The following is a 19,107-nucleotide window of genomic DNA, read 5'->3' as shown; positions in this document are numbered from 1 at the left end:
TTGAAAGAGGGACAACTGCAGTAAAACATAATCCCTTCTCACATCATAAACTGCCACTTCAACTATTTATACTACTACTTCTATTACTATTACAACTACTTATATTACTACTGCCACTGATATCACTTCCACTACTATCAAACTACCCCTCATTATAAATCATCGCACCACTGCCCCCTTCCCTTCCTAATTACCTCACACAACACACACAAAAAAGAGGAGAATCACGTTATATTATCTAATCCTATTTTCCTTATTTTCATATAACTAAACCCAATACAGCTCCAAGCTCATGACTTCGCAGTACACGCTCTCTTTGTGGCCTAGTGTTAAGGTATTCTAACCCGTCTAATCAAATCCATCCCTAGTCTTCCTTAAAACCTCCCACTTCTACCCCAGTTACTTCATTATCCCTCACTAACACTAACACAACCTTCCTTCTCTTCATATAACTTCACCCTGTACAGTTTCAATCTCATGACTTCGCACTACACGCTAAGGTATTCAAACCGGTCTAATCGAATCCATCCCTAGTCTTCCTTCCTTCCTTCCTTCTCTCATTAACACTAACACAACCTTCCTTCTCTTCATATAACTTCACCCTATACAGTTTCAATCTCATGACTTCGCACTACACGCTAGGGTATTCAAACCGGTCTAATCGAATCCATCCCTAGTCTTCCTTCCTTCCTTCCTTCTCTCATTAACACTAACACAGCCTTCCGTCTCTTCATATAACTTCACCCTATACAGTTTCAAGCTCATGACTTCGCACTACACGCTAAGGTATTCAAACCGGTCTAATCGAATCCATCCCTAGTCTTCCTTCCTTCCCTCCTTCTCTCACTAACACTAACACAACCTTCCGTCTCTTCATATAACCTCACCCTTTCAAGCTCATGACTTCGCACGACTCTCTAACGTACTCAAACCGGTCTAGTCGAGGCGTACCTGTGGGGAAGACGGAGCACTTTTTCTCAGCGAACATGGCGCCTCGCATGAACTGGAAGGCGTTGTTGCCCGCGTTGGTGCCCGTGTCGCCGCTCAGGTAGCACTGGTCCGTCTTGGTGTTGCTCTGCGGCGGGAGGAAGGGCGGTGGAGTTAGTGCAGGAAAGGACGTGGCAGGAGGGAAGAGAGGGCAGGCATGTGAAAGGGTTGGTTGGCTGCATGGAAAGGGTGTGTGTAGTGGGGATTGTGTGGGTTTGAGTGTGTTTGTGATTTATGTTATGGTGTCGAATCTTATCAGTAAGTAAGTTCACACAGGGACACGCGCGAACATAAGGCGTCTGCAAGATACCGGTCGGACAGTTTTAATCACTTTCTGCCCGTCTCGTATAATAACTAACTTTCATATTAGTGTTAGATTCCCTCTCTGTCCCTCACTTCCAGCCTCTCCTCTTCTCTACCTTTCTTTCTCTTTCTCTATCTCTCCCGGTTTCTCTCCCTCCTGCTTCCTTTTCTTTGCTTCTCACCCTCCTCCGTTCCCTCCTTCTTTGCTCAACCTTCCCTTGTTTGCTCCTCCTTTCCTCTCTTTTCCCTCCCTCCTTCCTTTTCTAACTCTGTCTCCTTTCATCCCTCCTCTTTCCCTCACTTTTCTTTCACCCTCTCCTTCTTTGCATCATCCTTCCCTCCTCCTCCTCCTCCTCCTCCTCCTCCTCCTTCTTCGTTCCCTCCTCCAGTCAAATCTTCTTTCCTCCTTCCTTTTGAACTCTATCTTCTCTCCTTCTTCTTTCCCTCACTATTTTCTTCACTCCCCCCGCTCCATCATCCTTCCCTACTACTCCTTCGTTACCTCCATTCCCTCCCTCCTCCCTCCCTCCTCGCCTCACCATGCTCAAGAAGGAGTAGGATCGGCAGTTGAAGTCCCTCTCGAGGTCACACGCGCGGCGACAGGTGGCGTCCGTGAAGGCTGAGGTGGTCTTGGTCGTGTAGATGAGGTACCGGTCACGCTGGTTGTTGGTGTACGTGCAATCACTGGCCGCTGGTGGAGAGAAAGGGAAGGAGATGAGTAGGAATGACGTGTGAAAAAAAAGGAAAAAAGAAAGATAGAGAAAGAAGTGAATAGGAATGGCACACTAATTAACCATATAGTCACAGATAACACTTGCATTACCTGATCCGCGAGACACACCAAAAAGAGACAGAAAAAGACATACGGACAGACAATGACAGAAATACAAACAGACACAGACACACACACACACACACACACACACACACACACACACACACACACACACACACACACACACACACACACACACACACACACACACACACACTTACGCGGGGCACACTGGTTCTCCATGTAGTCGACGTTGGGGGCGGCCTGGAAGGAGTTGCGAGCGGAGAAGCGGTTGTGGTCGGAGAGGCGACACACGCGGCGGGAGTACTCGTAGCTGACGGAGCGACAGGGGAACCGCCGCTCCTCCAGACACCGCTCCATGCACTCCGACTTGCTGCAGGAGGGAAGAAGGATGAGGAAGAGATAAATAGATAGATAGATAGAAAGAGAGCGTTAGAAAGGTAGATAGAGAGAGGGGGGAATGGGATAAGTTAGCATGCATGGATTAGAGGGAGAAAACAGGGGGTGAAGAAGAGATAAATAGATAGATAGATAGAGAGAGTTGATAGGTAGATAGAGAGAGATGCGAGAGGAGGGAATGGGATAAGTTAGCATGCATGGATTAGAGGGAGAAGACAGGGGGTGAGGAAGAGATAAATAGATAGATAGATAGAAAGAGAGAGTTAGATAGATAGATAGAGAGAGGGAAAAATGGGATAAGTTAGCATTCATGGTCAAAGAAAAGAAAGAATCATCGTGGGTGGAGAGGGAAAGATAGATAGATAGATAGATAGATGGAGAGAGAGATATAGAGAGATTGATAGTAAGAGAGAGAGGGAGAGAGAGAGACATGATAAGTTTAGCATGTATAATTAATAAAGTGGAAAAATTATCGTGGTTTATTCTTTTTTTTTTGGGGGGGAGGGGGGGCGAGATGAGAAAAGAACAAATGCTGACAAGAGATGGATGTAAACACACACACACACACACACACACACACACACACACACACACACACACACACACACACACTCACCTGATGCCGTTCAAGGTCTCCCGGTCGCGGCCCACCAGCTCGAAGTTCGGTACTCGCTCGTAGGTCCACTGTAGCCCGCATCCGCCGCCTGGGGGATGGAGGGGGAGGGAGGGGGGGTCAGGGGGATTTAGTCAGCGGGAGTTTTACCTTTGCGATGCCGGATGCTTTTTGTATTATCAAGTTTGCTGATACTATTTAGGGTTTCTTTAAAGTTTATGCCTGAAATTTTAAGTCTGCGGTAAGTTCAAGTAAGAGAATGCCTTTTTTTTACAGCAAGGCAGGCAGGCAGCTCAAGGGTAAGAAAAAAAAAGCCCGCCATGCGCTGCTTCCACAAAAGGAAATTACGTTACGCATCGTTGAAGTAGCAAATTATGTTCTTTTAAGTTTTTTTTTATATTGTCTATGCGTATTGTTTACATTTTCAAGAAGTTAGATAAGTGCGTTCTAAGTTTAGGCATTGCATTAGTACTATTTCAGTGTTTAACGTTGCCAAAAGTCCAAGAGTGACAGTGTTCATTGGATTATGGCAAGACAGTCCTTCCAACGGTCCCTTCTCCATCTCGCCGAGCACTCACTCCGCAGACAGATGGCTTCGAAGTAGGCGACGCCGCTCGACTGGCGGAGGTTCTGCGGCGCCTCGGACGAGCCGGTGTCGAGGGCGTAGCATTCGAACCGGTTGTAGTCGAGGTTGAAGGCCATGCAGCGGTCCGCGTTCTTGCAGGCCTCCGTGCAGTAGGCCGTGATGCCTGCCGGGGAGGGAAATGTTAACCGTCCCCTCCGCTTCACGTTAAAATTTCTTGGTTCGCCATGTTCAATTGCATGATGTGAACCTGACCCTTCCCTTCCCTTGATTTACCAGAAGCAGATGTGAGATGCTAAACTCTAACCTTCCCCTGGATGTTAAAAGCTGTTTATACGCCATGAACCACTGTAACACGTTGTCCTGACCCTCCTTTCCACACTGATCCCTTAATACGTCATTTTACCATTGCAAGATATGAATCAAATCTTCCTATCCACGTGAAATTAATTGATAACCCATTTTACCAATGCAAGATGTAAACCTTGGCATTCACTTTACGACTAAAATGGCCAATTATTTCCATTGCAAGAACATTATTTCTGTTTCTGACATGTATCAACAAGCAAGCTATTTTTTTACCTCTAGTCCACCACCGTGAGGGGCTATCAAGCATGACCATTTTCTCTCTTCATGGCCGACGTTCTTACCTGGGACTCGGCTGGAGTTGAGGATGTTGGACTTGATGCCGGACAGCTCGAAGCCGCTCACCTTCTCGTAGGTAAGGCGGCCTAATCTGCAGCGATCTACTGCGAAGGAAAATCCACCTGGAGGAGGGTACCAGCACGGCCGGAGCCCCCAAGATCGGACCATTAGTGAGGCGATGGTGCGCGGCGTGAGGGTGCGGGGCGCGGCGGGCGGGGCGGGGCGGGGCGTGTGTCTGGGGCACTGGCCAGAGGTCTTCTTGCCTCTAATTAGAGACTATTGAATTTTAGGGCTTCACACGACATGTTTAATCATTTATTTCATATTTGGAATTTCTTTGCCATACCCCGCAAGGCATCAGCGTTAATTTTGTTCTTGTTTTGTTTTGTTATATTTATTTACTTATTTATTTATTTACCTTTTTTTGTGGGAAGGAAGGTGAATGAGGCAGGCCAAGACTGAACAGAAAATATATTAAAAAAAATAAATACCTTCAACATACCGCCATACATCATAACTCTTGAGGCGTGGCAGATCAGGCCCAAGAGTGTTAAGTGTTTTTAAACGTAAATTTATTCAAGATCCGCCGTGCCCTGGAGGTCTGCCGCGCGCCAACTATCACCGCCGTCTGCAGCTCCAGGGCTCATGCGGCGCGGCGGCCAGCCAGACCCCGGCACGCCAGACCCCGGACACAGCCGCGCCCCGAGGCTGAGGGCGCCCAAGCTCTCACGCGGAGGGAAAACACTACCAGGGAACTATTGAGCCCAGCACCCGCTCGACCCCCGCGAGAGTCAGCCTAAGCACAGGGTACACTCGCCAGTCTGTACGCACATTCCACTTAGCACTCACACCTGGAGAAATGTGTGTACTAACCTGAGTGGAGATGTATAAATTAACTTGTCGAAATAAGAAATACATATACAAATGGCAGAGCTTAGTCTTCATATATCACCTTACCTCTTTTTTATATTGTAGCTTTTTTTTCTTCCTTAGTGTTCATACATCAGATTATGTTTCTCCATAGTAGTTTTCTTCTTCCTCGTGTGAGTATGAATTGGAATGGCGCGTACAGAATGGCGAACATACATGCGTAGAGACCGCTAAAGTTCAACGAATACTGAAGCCATTACGATGCGGCGACACACACACAGCTAAGTACGTAGCGACACTATATAGACACTACTACAACAGGCAGGCGCTTCAGGCACCTCCACTACTAGGGCGGCTAATGATGCCTGCTACAATGACTACTACTACTGCTACTACTCAATCTTAACCTACTATTTATTTATTTTCATCAACTACTCAAACTAATGGCGTGAAGTTTTGTATTTTCTGATCATTTATTCAAAAATTTATCAGTGTCCTTTTCAGTAAGCTTTTTGTTTTGATTTTTCACTATCACACACAGACACAAAGTTAGGTAAAGAAATAATTAATTTTTTTTGGGGGGGTGCCTCTGTGTGGGTGTGTGTGTGGGTGTGTGTGTGTGTGTGTGTGTGTGTGTGTGTGTGTGTGTTATGTAGAGGTCAATTCGTAGCCTCCAGGACTCCCAGAGCTTATTTGAGGAGCTGACGGAAGCAAATTTAAATGGTGGTTCTTGCGTTCTTTTATGTTCTTTCTCAGTTGAATCTGTTATGAAGAGTGTGGTGTTTCTCGTAGTGTCTGTTCTTCAGGGTGTGTGCAAGTTTTCAGTACTGTATCCATGTGAGTATTCTCCTTGTTTTATGTAAGTTCAAGTGTAGGAGAAAAAAGCAGTTCGGTATAAAAGTGAGGCGTCTATTTGTCTACCAAGGCGAGGAATGGCTTTAAAACTTTGCTATTGTCTGTTTTAAGCGTGTAGCATATTTAGGTTTATGTGTGATGAGACAGCGGGTTTGGCATGTGATGTGGGGGCTATTGGTCTACTTGTCTACGAGGAGGATGGTGGTGCTTGTGGTGGTACGTGGTGGTTGTGGTGATGGTGGTTATGGTGGTGGTTATGGTGATGGTAAGTATGGCGATCGTGGGTGTGGTCAGGGTGGGTGTGATGGTGGTGTGGTAATGGTAATAGTGATTGTGGTGGTGATGGTAGTAGTGGTGATGGTGGTGGTGGTGTGGCTATAGTGGTGTGGTTGTGATGGTTAGTAGGTGTTGCGATGATCTAAGCGTGGTGTTCTATGCCTCAAGTCCGACCCGAGAGTCTGTACCGTAGTCTGTATACCTCACCTCGCTGTACCTTACATCTTAACACACCCCTCAACGGGCGCCTCGTGTCAGTGTCAAGTCCAGGTATTGCTCTGACAAGGCCGCCCGGCTACACATACACAAACTGATCTTAAAGCTGATGAGAATTTATTAACAGAAAAGTAATAATAAAAGAAATATCAATAAAATAAATAGTTAAATGAAATAAATATAAAACTGATAACCTCAAGTGTGGCAAATATGTTAGGAAATAATAGAATAAGTAAATGTTAAAATCTGTCCATTCTGTCAGTCCAACTTAAATGACCGACTGGAAAAGTGAACGATAAGGAGAGGAAGGTAATTGGGTGCACCGCTATACTCCATCATGGCGACTCTGACGAAACAACGAGCGGAGTAACGGAACAGGAGTGTGCGCCCAACTTCACCACGGACTCTATGACGTTACCAGAAAAACCGCGCGAAATTCAAACTGATACTGATTCAATTGTCTTTTCTCGTGCTCCTGATGATACCTGGAGCACGCAATAAGTCACCATTGTATCAGCGTCAATTTGAATCTCGCGTCACTCTTTTGGCAACAACATGGCGCCCGTGATGAAGCTGGACAAGCACTTCTATTCCGTGGCTCTGTGAACAACGGCCTCTTACGGCAGCAGCTTCGTTCCTTTACCTCCCGACCTGCATATCGTGACGGCATGGAGTGGGCAGCTTCGTCGTTTTAATCTTTCGGTCAATAAAAGTCAAATAAGTCGAGTTGGTGCTGTTAAGTATGTATTCAGTTGCATTTTTCAACACTGTGAGCGGAAACGTTTAAAGAGGGAATTATACAACAGCGTAAAAGAATGGTTAAGAGGAAGCAGCTGCCATAGTCTGAGTATTGTTATTTATTGTCAAGAGTCGCCAGAACGGACCACAGCCTCCTTGAAATCAGGTAAACTAAACTTATCACTAAAGCTCTTCAAAGGGTCTGAACTGAAATGAACACTGAGGCAAAACAGAAAAGAACAAGCTCCCGTGCAAACAGTTTACTGGACTTGTTACTCGGAGCACATGGGTGTCTTAGGAGTAAAGGACAAAAACAAAATTGAGAGTAACGTTATCCACAAGGAAGTGAAGGGTAGTTAATGGGCTCGAACACGGGTCCCTTAAAACAGTGAACTACGCTGTCAGACATATGATCCTGACCCAGCGACGGTTCCACTCAATGATGGCCCCACACACGTCCGGGTTAAAACAGAGGGGGAACACACAGCGGTGGATGAACACAGGGAGGTGTCTACAGAAGTATGGTTCCAGACAAGGATGGTGCCGCCTACCTCCTCCTGGGGGGGGCCTGAAGGTAGTCGGGGGGAAGGGGGGCCGCGGGGTGACCGTCCCTCCCCCACCCCCAGTGCCAGTGCCGCCCCCGCCAGTTCCGCCGCCGCCGCCAGTGCCGCCGCCGCCCCCCGTCCCTGTGCCGCCGCCGCCGCCGCCGCCGCCCGTCCCTGTGCCTCCGCCCCCGCCGACTCCACCACCGCCGCCGCCCGCCCTGCAGTCCCTCTCGTAGTAGGTCGTGCCTGGTCGGTTCTGGAGGGCCGCGGTGCCGCCTCCAGACGCTGAGTGGAGCAAGGACAAGAGGTGGACTCACTAACACACAAACTTGATCCCTTAGGACTTTTTTACACATTCACTCGATACAGCACGTTTCACCTGTCATCCTGAGGGCCAGCAAACCATCACACCCTTGTCCTTCAATGCCGCAAGGGTCTGTCTGCGTACCTTTGTCGTCGCCGGAGATGAAGCACTGCGACCCGGCGGGGTAGAAGGAGAGCGAGCGACAGTTAAACTTGCGGTAGTTGGTGCAGGTGCGCTGACACTGCTGCTCCGTCAGTACGCCGCCGACGGTGTCGTCCAAGTAGAGCGGGTAGGCGCCCTCCGTCTTGCGGTAGGGACAGCTGTTGTCCACTGTGCGGGAGGAAAAGACGAAGACTGAACCAGTGAGGCAGGACCTTCCCCCTTCGTAAAGTGACGGGACATATACTGTATTCGTCCTTCATGGCGGCGTGGGCTGCAATAAACATTTTAATATCCCGTACATCTATTCTAATTATGCCAAATTCTTTTGAACATCATTGGAATATGTCTCCATGAATGCCTCAGGGCCATCCTGTCCTTATCCCGAAGCCGAGAGGTGTCCTTGCCGCTCACCAGGGGCGCATTGGTTCTCCAGGTATTCCGTGGTGGGCGTGGCCGCCTCCACGTAGCTGGCCGGGTCGGTGCGCCTGTCGCTGCGGCTGAGAAGACACAGGAGCTGCGCTGAGTCGTACTCGGCGGACCTGCACAGGAAGCTGGTCTCCCCGATGCAGGCCTGCGGGGGAAGAGGAGTGAGTAGAGACAGTCCTGGCTCCCTGGCAGCCGCCGTGCAGCATCACGCTGCTTGGCTAACGTACTAAGTTTGACCCTAAATATGAGTATTACTACATTATATTATTTATACGAGTCCGCGCCTCACCTCGATACAGTCCCGGCGGCTCTGCACGAGTGTCAGCTGACGGTCGTCGAGGCCCCGCAGCTCCATGCCCGGCGCACGCTCGAAGTGCCACACCCTGTCCCGGCACTGTGGCGGCAGGTTGGCTGGGCGGGAACAAGAGGCCTTTTAGAATGTTTGTTGCAGGAAACACTCCTGCACACACACACACACACACACACACACACACACACACACACACACACACACACTACTTCCATCAGAATTACTCTTAATTTCATTTCCCTAACAGTATAATATTTAAAATTGATAATATCTACATTGAAGGAAAAACTGTGTTCTGATTCTTCGGCATTCATGCCCCCCGGCGAGGCCTCTGCGTGGAGTCCGCGGCCGGGTTCCCGGGTTTACTCACTTCGCACACATATCTTCTCGAAGTAGCTCTTGCCGGGCGTGTTGATGATGTCTGTGCTGCGGCCCTGCGTGTTGCGGTCCAGCTGGAAGCAGCGGCCCACAACGTAGTCCACCGCGAAGGCCGGACACTCCCCGGAGTCCTCGCGGCAGCGGCGGCCACACTTCTGCCGGGCCGCCAAGAAAGCGAGTGAGACGCCTGGACGCCGCCCGTTAGCTCAGCTCTTTTGTGTCTCTGAACCTCTGCTACAGAGGTCCAGTAACTCTACCACATTGATGTTTAGCAGCGTGTGTAGATTCACTAGCCTAACCAATGATTATTTTATTGTTCCATTCATATATCTATACTAATCACATTATATTATTTGATGATCAAGGTGTATTGAGTTCCACTACTTGCTATCATGTAGCATCGTAAGGCTCCACCCACCTCGCTAAGGCCGCCGGGCGAGGTGTCCAGCTGGTAGGCCGCCTCGCGCGCCGTCCGCACCGTCTGGCCCGTCATCTTCTCGTAGATGATCGTGCCCTGGTCCTGCTCGCACTGGCCTGCCGCGGGGGAGGAGAGTGGGGCATGAGTGACAGGAAGGCCGGAGGAAGGACAGCGTCAAAACTTAACACTATTGTGCCATTTCTAGCGTCATTTGAACATAAGATTCTAGACGTGAACAAGTCAAATTATGTCCGAAGACTAAATTATTAGCGTAAATTGACAATACTTTAGACTGTCAACACCTATACAAAGTATCCAATTAGGAATCATTGTAACACCAACAAAAAAAGATATAACGGAGGTCATCATGTTGTTAACTTAATTAATACAGGGATAATAAGTAGCTAGGGAAGAAAAAGTGAAAATTTGGATCTGTTCATTGAGGATGCTCTTTGTGTCCTGCAGCCAAGGTATTCATCGCGTGCTGGACTCGTTATCGCCCTCAAGGAGATCTTAGACTCATTGGCTGATCTATGGGTACAGCTGAAACCCCACGCAACACACCCTTCCCAGCTCCGTGTACTCACTGACGGTGCACTGCTTCTCGCCCGTCACGACCGACGACTTAAAGGGCAGCACCGTCTGGTTGAGGGAGACCGAGTCGTCCCCGGAGAGGTAACACCTGAGGAGGGAGGAAAACCTGTCACACTGCGTTACAGGAGGTGTTATGGCAGAGAAGAGATGGCGTAGTAGTAGTAGTAGTAGTAAAGAGAGAGTAGTAGTAGTAGTAGTAATAGTAGCAGTAGTAGTAGCCTCACCTCTTCTCCTGGGGGTCGAAGGTGTAGGCGCGGCAGTTCATGATCCTCGTCTTGTCGCACAGGCTCTCGCAGTCACTCTGGATGTTGGCGAATTCAAGGGAGTCCATGGACACCACCATCACGTCGTTCTGCACCACGTAGCGGCAGTCCGGCAGCGCTGAGGGGCGGGAGGGAAGGTGAGCGAGGCGTGACAAGGATTGGCACCGCGTTGACGGGAAAAAAGGATGAGTGTTCGTGGGTTTAGAGGAGAAATAGAAGGAAATAATGGTTTACAGTAGATTCAGAAGGATGGGCAAAGCGTTCACGGTGAGAATGGGCATCGTACGTCAATATAAAGGAGCTGAAATGTTTACTAGACCTTGATGGCAACTCACTTAGGAAATGGAGGTTTACCACACTCACTCGTCACATAATGGTTTTTACACACTGGTCATTAACACACACGCATCACACACGGGTTCTGCACACTCATATACCACGCCCTAGCCATTCATACTCAGCCATCACGCAGTTTCTGGCTCTTCATACTGAGGCATCGCACACTGGTTCTCACACACTGGTTCTGCATACTCAGGCATCGCACGGCTCTGGTTCTTCATACTCACGCATCACTCACTGGTTCAGCATACTCAGGCATCACATACTGGTTCTCATTCACTGGTTCTCCATACTCAGACATCACATACTGGTTCTCATTCACTGGCTCAACATACTCAGGCATCACATACTGGTTCTCATTCACTGGTTCTCCATACTCAGGCATCGCACGGTTCTGGTTCTTCATACTCACGCATCACACACTGGTTCTCCATGTAGTCCACGAACGAGCCAGGCGACGACACGAAGTCCGCCGGCTTTGTCCTGCGGTCCTCACGGCTCAGGCGGCACTCCTTCTTCGTGACGTCGTACTCGCAGGACCTGTCGAGGATAAGGAAAATCAGAAAGGGCGGGAAGAAGGGATGCGAGGAGTGGAGTGTGATGTGTCGTGACCCAGAACAGAGGAATGACCATAACAGCACAGTCGTTTCCGCTACCCTCCTTGTTAGTGTTTGTCTTATCAGATGTTTACGACTCTTGTATATCTGCTACCCTCCTTGTTAGTGTTTGCCTTATCAAATGTTTACGACTGTGCTGTTATGGTCATTCCTCTGTTTGTTCGTCTTCTGGGTCCCGACAGATATGAAAAAGGGATACGTTTCTTGGATTCTACGAGGTGTATGAGGGAGAGAAAAGGTCAACGCACCGACAGAGGAAGCTCTTCTCGGCGAGGCACAGCTTGAGGCAGTCCGCGCGCTTGTCCACGTTCGGGAAGGTCTTGTTGTCGTGGCCCTCGAGGAAGGAGTCCAGGACGCGCTCGAAGGACCACAGTCGCTCCTGCCCGCATAGCTGATTGTAGTCGAGCTGTGGAGATCCTGTGCGCGGGACGAAGAGTTAGGGGGGTTAGAGGGAGAGAGAGAGGGAAGGGGGGTGAAAGAGAGAGGTAAAGGGAGTGAAAGAGAGAGAGGAAGGAAGGAGGGGTGAAAGAGAGAGGGGGTAGGGGTGAAAGAGAGAGAGAGGAGGGAGAGATGAAAGAGAAGGGAGGAGAGAGTGAAAGAGAGAGAGGGGGAGGGGAGAAAGAGAGAGGTCGTAGGGGTGAAAGAGGTCGCGGGAGGGGTTGAAAAAGAGAGCAGGGGGGCAGGGGGAGTAGAGGGAGGTGGTAGTGGGGAGAGATGGGGAGGGGGTGAAAGAGAGAGAAGGGGAAGGATGAAAGAGAGAGAGTGAGGGATGAAAGAGAGAGAAGGGGAGGGATAAAAGAGAGAGGGGGAGGGGGTGAAAGAGAGAGAGGGGGGGGGGTGAAAGAGAGAGGGGGAGGGGGTGAAAGAGAGAGAGGGTAGAAGTGAAAGAGAGAGAGGGTAGGAGGGGTGAAAGAGAGATGGGGAGAGGGGGAGCGAGAGGGTAGGAGGGGTGAAAGAGATAGGGTTTGAAGTGAGGGAGAGTGGGAGAGTTGAAAAAGAGAGAGGGGGAGGGGGAGTAGAGGAAGAGTTACATCTAGCCTTACATTGTTGTTTCGTTCAGCGCAGAGAGAAATGAGTTGCGGCGTTTTTAGTTGCTCCGCGTTTTCCATGATTGTGCTGTTTGTTATGGAAAGGAATTTATGTCGCGTATTGTACCCGTTTTATTGTTTGTTTGTTTGTTAGTTACTTTGTTTAGGGATGAGATTTTTGTGTGTGTTCGAGTAGTGTGCCTGTGTTTGCTATATTGTGTGTGTGTGTGTGTGTGTTCCTGCTTCCTGCTGTCTGTCTGCTTGTTCATCTGTCTGTTTGTGTGTATAGATCCAGCTTGTATTTCCTGCTCTGACGTCTGTACTCATTCTCTCACTCACTCACATTTTCACTCCCTCCCTCACTCACTCACTCACTCACTCAGTCACTCACCCACGCACTCACTCACCTCCCGTCAAACAGATCTTCTCGAAATAGTTGAATCCCGGCTTGGCTATGAGCGACGAGCGCCGATCCCTCGAACTCCGGTCATAGGCGACACAGGTGGACTTCTCGTAATCTGCGGAGAGAGGGAGCGGTGAAACAGGTGGAGAGACGTGCGTGGAGGCAGTGTGAGTCAGGTGGAGAGGCGAGAGGAGAGTGAGATGTGCATGAGTAGACGCCATCAGTCACCCACGTCAGCCTAGCGAAGATAAACACTTGGCTGGAGGTCGTTCTGTGAGGCTGATGTACCACCAACGACTGACTGACTGACTACTGGATATGTTATTTGCTACGTAGGGGACATTTTGGGGCCTTACACACCTATACAAAATTAGGCTTTCGTAGAGGATGTGTTAGTATTTCCATCGGTAGTTTAATGAGCCCAGTGATAGTGTGACAACGCTTCTGCACTATGAACATAAAAGACACACATGAGAGCCCGACTAACCTATTTTTGTGGCCTTTGAAAATAGTGCTGTGAAGGCCGAAAGCGTCTGAGAATATGGGATGATTAAAAGACAAAACTAGAGAAAAAGAACTAAGAAAAAGAGAACTCTCTAGAAAACAAAAAAAAAGAACTGCTGGCTCCTCTTTTTCCTTCCCCTACTCCTTCTCCTCCCCCTTATCCTCCTCATCTCATCAGCATCCTTCATCTCCTCCTCGTTTTCCTTCTCCTCCTCCTTCTCCTCCTCCTTCTCCTCCTCATCTCATCAGCATCCTTCATCTCCTCCTCGTTTTCCTTCTCCTCCTCCTTCTCCTCCTCCTTATCCTCCTCATCTCATCAGCATCCTTCATCTCCTCCTCGTTTTCCTTCTCCTTCCCCTACTCATTCTACTCCTCATCTACCTCCTCCTCGTCGTTTTCCTTCTCCTTCCTCTCCTCTTTCTCCTTCCCCTACTCATTCTACTACTCATTCTCATCTACCTCCTCCTCTTCATACTCCTCGTCTTCCTCCTCCTCCTCCTCCTCCTCCCCTTTACCCCCAACATTCCTCTCCTCGCCGCGGCCTTGCAGTTATCCCACCAACACCAAATCTGGGTCATGACTGTTTTCTCACTCCTAGACTTACCTTGCAGTTTCACCTCCTCCCCCTCCCCCCTTTCCCCCCAAGACCCCCCCCCCTTCGAGGATATGGCTGCTCATCGCCTCCCCCCACTTTGTCTCGCCTCAAGCTCAAGGAATCACTGTCATACCACTTGTCACGAGATCCTTCCTTCCTTCCTTCCTTCCTTCCTTCCTTCTTTCCTTCCTTCGTTGTTCCGCTCGTCGCCTCGGAAATACTTCACTTTAGGACCACGGCAGTGACTCGTGTTTTAAATGGTTGAAGGGCAGGAAGTACGATATTATTACTATTGTTATTATCGTTATTATTGTTGGTGATGTTGTCGTTGTTCTTGTCTATTTGTTAAGTTATATGTCCATTGGTTTCGCAGCACCTCCACCTGCAGTCTTCCTCTTCTTCTCTTCCACCTCCTCCTCCTCCTCCTCCTCCTCCTCCTCCTCCCCCTCTTCCTCATCCGCTTTTTCCTTTCATTTCTCTACTACAAACTCTTCCTCTTCCTCTTCCATTTCTCCACCACCTGCGCCTGTATAGTTAAGGTCTTTACAGTATCAGGCATAAGTTTTAATAACCCTGTTTATATAAGCAAGCAACTCCAATTCGTCTGCCTTATAAAAATAAAAACAAAAGAACTCGTGTAATTTGCATCAGTCATTCCTAAAAACAGCGAGAAGGGGGGCTAGGGGGAGGGGGGCCAAGTGTGCCGCGCCCCCCGCCACTCACCCACGCTGAAGCCCTGGCACGCGGGGCTGTCCTTGCAGAAGCCGTTGCAGTCGCTGGTGATGGCGGCGTCCAGGTTGTTGAAGAGCGGCGTGGAGGGCTCGCTGAAGGTCACGCCCACCGTCTTCTCCATCGTGAGCGTCCCGCCGAAGCACTGACCTGAGGGAGACGCAGACGAAGACACTCAGGCACGCACGAGAGGAAATTGAGATAAACCTTTTCTTACCTTTTTTTTACAGCAAGGAAGGCAACTCAAGGGCAATAAACAAGAACAACAAAAAAAAACGTTAGATCCTGCTCCAACAAAATTAAATAGAACGAGAGGCCAGAGAAGTCAATTTCGGGTGTAGAGGTGTCTTGATACTCCCTGATTTAGTCTTCTTTTGGGTTTTGTCATGCTTCTGCAACTAATTCCTTCTTCCATCCGTCCTTCCATCCTCTTTTTCCATCCTTCATTCATTCATTCATTCCCTTTCCCCCTTCATTCTTCTGCAACTAATCCCTTCCTCCGTCTTTCCATCCTTTTTTTTCCTTCCTTACTTTTCTCTCTTATTTACCTCCTTCCTTCCTTCCCTCTTTCCCTCCCTGCTGCTGCAACAACTCCCTTCTTGCATCCGTCCTTCCATCCATTTCCTTTCTCCCTCCGCCTCACATTTCTTACTTCCTTTCCCACCAAAAGCTCTGCCGTCACTCACCGACGTTGCTTCCATTCTTTCAGGCATCAAAGTCAGCTGTGTAATTTGAGAGTAACCAACGCGTCACACTTTTTTTTTGTATGATTGTGTGAGCACGAGTACCCGACGTGTCACTCAGTTCCTTAGAAAGTCCCAATCGTGAACGCATTTCGGGTATTGTTAACTATAGAGAAAGTGGAAATTAGTGCCGTTAGATTTCCGGGAACCATATTTCTTTTCTCCGTACGGGTATGTGGCACCCACTCTTGAACAGGTCAGGTTAGGTTAGGTTAGGTTAGGGAAAGGAATGAAGAGGGGGAGAAGGAGGAGGAGGGATAAACGAAGGTGCATAAAGAGGGAGGGAGAGAGGAATTGTGGAAAGAGGAAGAAAGTGGAAAGGAAGAAGCAGGGTGATCTCGCCAATCTGGTTCCACTATTGGGATTCGTGTAATATCTGCGCCCTGACCTGCTAACCGCCACCTCATGCTACACAGTGACTTGACCACCACCACCACCACCACGAGCGAGGGTGATAGGTGCGTAACATCACCCACTTTATCATCCCCACGGTCAGTTCACGGTCATTAAGTGCAAATTATTCCGGCAATCTGCTCTCTATTTGTATGGCTGAAAAAGTAATCGCCTCTTTAATGCCTCGTAATGTGTATCTTCAGGCCAATCAGCGCGGGGTAATAGTAACACGTGGTCGTAATACAGAGCGCAGGAGACTTTTTTCGTGGGTGGGTGTGATGCTTACCGGGGAAATAAGTCGCGAGTGGCCGCACGTGGGGGGTGTTTGAGTGTCACGTGCCTGTCTGTCTGGATTCTGAATCACACACACACACACACACACACACACACACACACACACACACACACACACACACATGGCCGTTACTCTACCCCATCCGCTGTCTAGTCCAGCTTCTCTAACGCTTATCTTGCTATGACCCTGTTTAAACTTATTATTTGACCCCATGAACCATTCTAAAGCACAGTGAGTGTTAGTTGCTGTCTCTCAATCTTGTAATTCTTTATCTGTTGTGAAGAAGTAGGGAACTCATCACTGAGTAGTCTCGCGACCCACTGCCGGGGCGCGACCCTTACTCGAAGAACCCCGTGACGCCCTGTGTTGCTACGGGCGGAATTGTCTTGTGGAGGGATCAGCCCCAAGGATTTTTTTTTTTTTTTTTTTTTTTTTACAGCAAAGGAGTCAGATCAAGGGCATAAAAAAAAGTAACAAATGCGAAAATAAAAAGCCCGCTACGCAAGTAAAGACATTCATGCAATATATAGTCGCGGCACTCACCTGAGACAAGGGCCGGTAAGCAGGGCAGCCCCAGCAGCAGCAGCGGCAGCAGCGGCAGCGGCCGGAACTGTGGGGAGAGAAACAGCACCGTCAGTTGGAGAAACACGCAGACATACAGACACACAGACACTCAAGCCACATGTACTTCCTATAACGCGTCGACGGAAGTTGTGATAATTAAGGATCATCAATAGAGCGCCACGCCCCGCCTCGCTCATGGGCGTGGCGCGTCACCGTTACAGGCGCCCGTGGACTGCATGACAAGTGCCCCAACGCTTCATTTATTACCCAGCGCAGGTGCCAGATTGTCCCATTGCGGTAACGGAGATACTTAAGAGATATATATGTTTTTTTTCCTTCCTGTTTTAAAGTCCACCGCACCGATGTAGGTGATTGTATTGAGCTTCACAAAACCCTGCGTCTTCTGTTTATTCTTCACTTTTGTTTTTTAGACCTTACGTTCAATTTTTGCCCTTCCCGACCACACACACTTTCCTCGCGCTTTGCCTTTTATATTCTGTATATTTTGAGGATTCGAAGTTCAGTATAACAGTATTGGCGCTGTCAATCAATCTCTCCTCCCCACCCAGCGCGCCCCTTCCTGAAGCGTCCATGTTACGGCCTTCCCTTCACACTTCCCTCACACTCTTGTCGTACTTGAAGAACCCAAAGCTCTGCAAAGAACCAGATTTGTCTATCCCTCTTTACTTTCATCCCCTATGTCTGTCTGTCTGTCAACCCCCCTCCCGCCCCCTCTGCCCCCCCTCCCGGCACCCTCCCCTCCACATGCTTTCCACAGTAAGTACAAAATTTCATGTATTTAATGGCCCGTGGAAGAGAAACTGTCCATGGTGTCAGTGTTCCATCATGCTGCCATCCGCCCCGCCCCGCCCCAGCCCTCTGCCACGGCCATATGCTCTGGTCAGCCTCGTTCCACCTGACAACCACCTCAACCACGCCTCCCTCTCCCTCCTCGTGCTGACTATGCCTAGACTCTCCTCCCCACCCTGACTCAAGCCTGCTGCAGCGTGAGGAAACACTGACCACAACAGCAACAACAACAACTAAACAACAACGACAGCGAGAACAGTAACAACAGCAACTACAGTTCTCGGGAGCCAGCATGTAGTACCCCAAGTAGTAATGTTCGTAGAGCCTCGAGTACCTCCCCCGAACCTGACACTCCCATGCATCAACAGCGGCGGTGTTTCCCCATCGCTAGACCGAGACTGCGGATTCGGTACAGCAGCCGCGGAGCACGAATAGCATGAAGGCTTTGGCAGGAAGACTTGGGAGGGGCGGAGGGAGGCGCACGTGCGTTCACCCCTTCGTCAGCATCAGCAGTCTTGTCAAGGGGTTGGAGGCGCTTCAACTTTTGGTCTTCAGATAATAGCATTTGCTCTCTTCTGGTGATGTAGAGGAACACTGACGCTGAAAACTGGCAGGAAGGCTCAGGAAAACGCGTGAACTCCTTATCAACAGCCATCTTAGTCTGTAGAAGGAGTAGATAGCCTTAACATTTGCTCTTTTCTGATGGTGTAGAGTAGATAAGTCTTGACGCTGAGGACTGGCAGGAAAACTCAGGAAAACGCGTGAACTCCTTATCAACAGCCATCTCAGTTGGTAGAGAGAGTAGATGGCATTAACATTTGCTCTTTTCTGACGTTGAAGGCTGGTATGAAGGCTCAGGAAGGCGCGTGAACCCCCTACCAGCAGCCATGTCAGTTGGAGAAGGTGACATAAGTGTTCCCAATACACGAACCTTAGTTTGGTCAGTTCTGGTGGCGTTGAGGAGCCTTGGTCTTTGGTCTTGCCTCACCATCGGGGTTTGGAGACGTAACTATGTGGTCCGTTGAAATTTGTGTTGATGTAAGAGAGCGAGAGAAAACCGATATTGTGTGGTTGTTTTTTAAGTTTTTTTTCTGTTTAGGTTTCTTTAGGATGCGGTTTTGTTTTTCTTTTTTTCTTTTTTCTTTTTTTTCTGTTTTTCTTCTGTTTTTTTGTGTAACTGGATGGTTGGTGTTTATTGCCTTTTTTTCTGCATATCTTTCCCGTTCGTTGGTCAGGTTCGCGGGAATAACCATTTTGTTGCGTCTTTTTGTTGTCAGGAGTCTTATCTCAGGCACTGGTGGTCTGCCCCTACTCGCTGGTGGTGCGGGTGAATGTTTTTTATAGTCCTGCCGATCTTTATCTTGCTTTTCCGTGGCCTCGAAACCGTAGTCAGTGGATTCCTTCTG

At 49.0% G+C, this 19,107-nt stretch overlaps 1 protein-coding gene across 10 annotated transcripts in view; it reads right to left on the bottom strand.

Annotated features, from left to right (window-relative positions):
* Positions 1 to 19,107, bottom strand: part of LOC127004525 (uncharacterized) — a 101,798-nt gene that overhangs the window by 36,706 nt on the left and 45,985 nt on the right. For 9 of the 10 annotated variants that reach the window (XR_007757874.1, XM_050872345.1, XM_050872347.1 and 6 more), the window contains exons 2-20: positions 16,871 to 16,937; positions 14,891 to 15,046; positions 13,073 to 13,183; positions 11,886 to 12,054; positions 11,433 to 11,560; positions 10,643 to 10,799; positions 10,412 to 10,506; positions 9,825 to 9,940; positions 9,399 to 9,561; positions 9,008 to 9,129; positions 8,704 to 8,863; positions 8,275 to 8,460; positions 7,833 to 8,111; positions 4,332 to 4,448; positions 3,677 to 3,847; positions 3,102 to 3,189; positions 2,287 to 2,459; positions 1,830 to 1,981; positions 952 to 1,075 (exon numbers count right to left, since the gene is read on the bottom strand). Coding sequence is in view for 9 of the 10 variants with exons in the window: in XM_050872345.1 (XP_050728302.1) it covers positions 952 to 1,075; positions 1,830 to 1,981; positions 2,287 to 2,459; positions 3,102 to 3,189; positions 3,677 to 3,847; positions 4,332 to 4,448; positions 7,833 to 8,111; positions 8,275 to 8,460; positions 8,704 to 8,863; positions 9,008 to 9,129; positions 9,399 to 9,561; positions 9,825 to 9,940; positions 10,412 to 10,506; positions 10,643 to 10,799; positions 11,433 to 11,560; positions 11,886 to 12,054; positions 13,073 to 13,183; positions 14,891 to 15,046; positions 16,871 to 16,937 (2,734 nt within the window). In the remaining variant the exon portion in view is untranslated. The remainder of the gene's footprint in view (positions 1 to 951; positions 1,076 to 1,829; positions 1,982 to 2,286; positions 2,460 to 3,101; positions 3,190 to 3,676; positions 3,848 to 4,331; positions 4,449 to 7,832; positions 8,112 to 8,274; positions 8,461 to 8,703; positions 8,864 to 9,007; positions 9,130 to 9,398; positions 9,562 to 9,824; positions 9,941 to 10,411; positions 10,507 to 10,642; positions 10,800 to 11,432; positions 11,561 to 11,885; positions 12,055 to 13,072; positions 13,184 to 14,890; positions 15,047 to 16,870; positions 16,938 to 19,107) is intronic. The other variant, XM_050872340.1, reaches the window with a different exon arrangement.

This window comes from Eriocheir sinensis, chromosome 28 (assembly GCF_024679095.1).
Source record: "Eriocheir sinensis breed Jianghai 21 chromosome 28, ASM2467909v1, whole genome shotgun sequence".
In the NCBI taxonomy this organism is placed as follows: domain Eukaryota; kingdom Metazoa; phylum Arthropoda; class Malacostraca; order Decapoda; family Varunidae; genus Eriocheir; species Eriocheir sinensis.
Note: the sequence above shows the minus strand (reverse complement) of the source record. Positions and strands in the feature narration are given on the sequence as shown.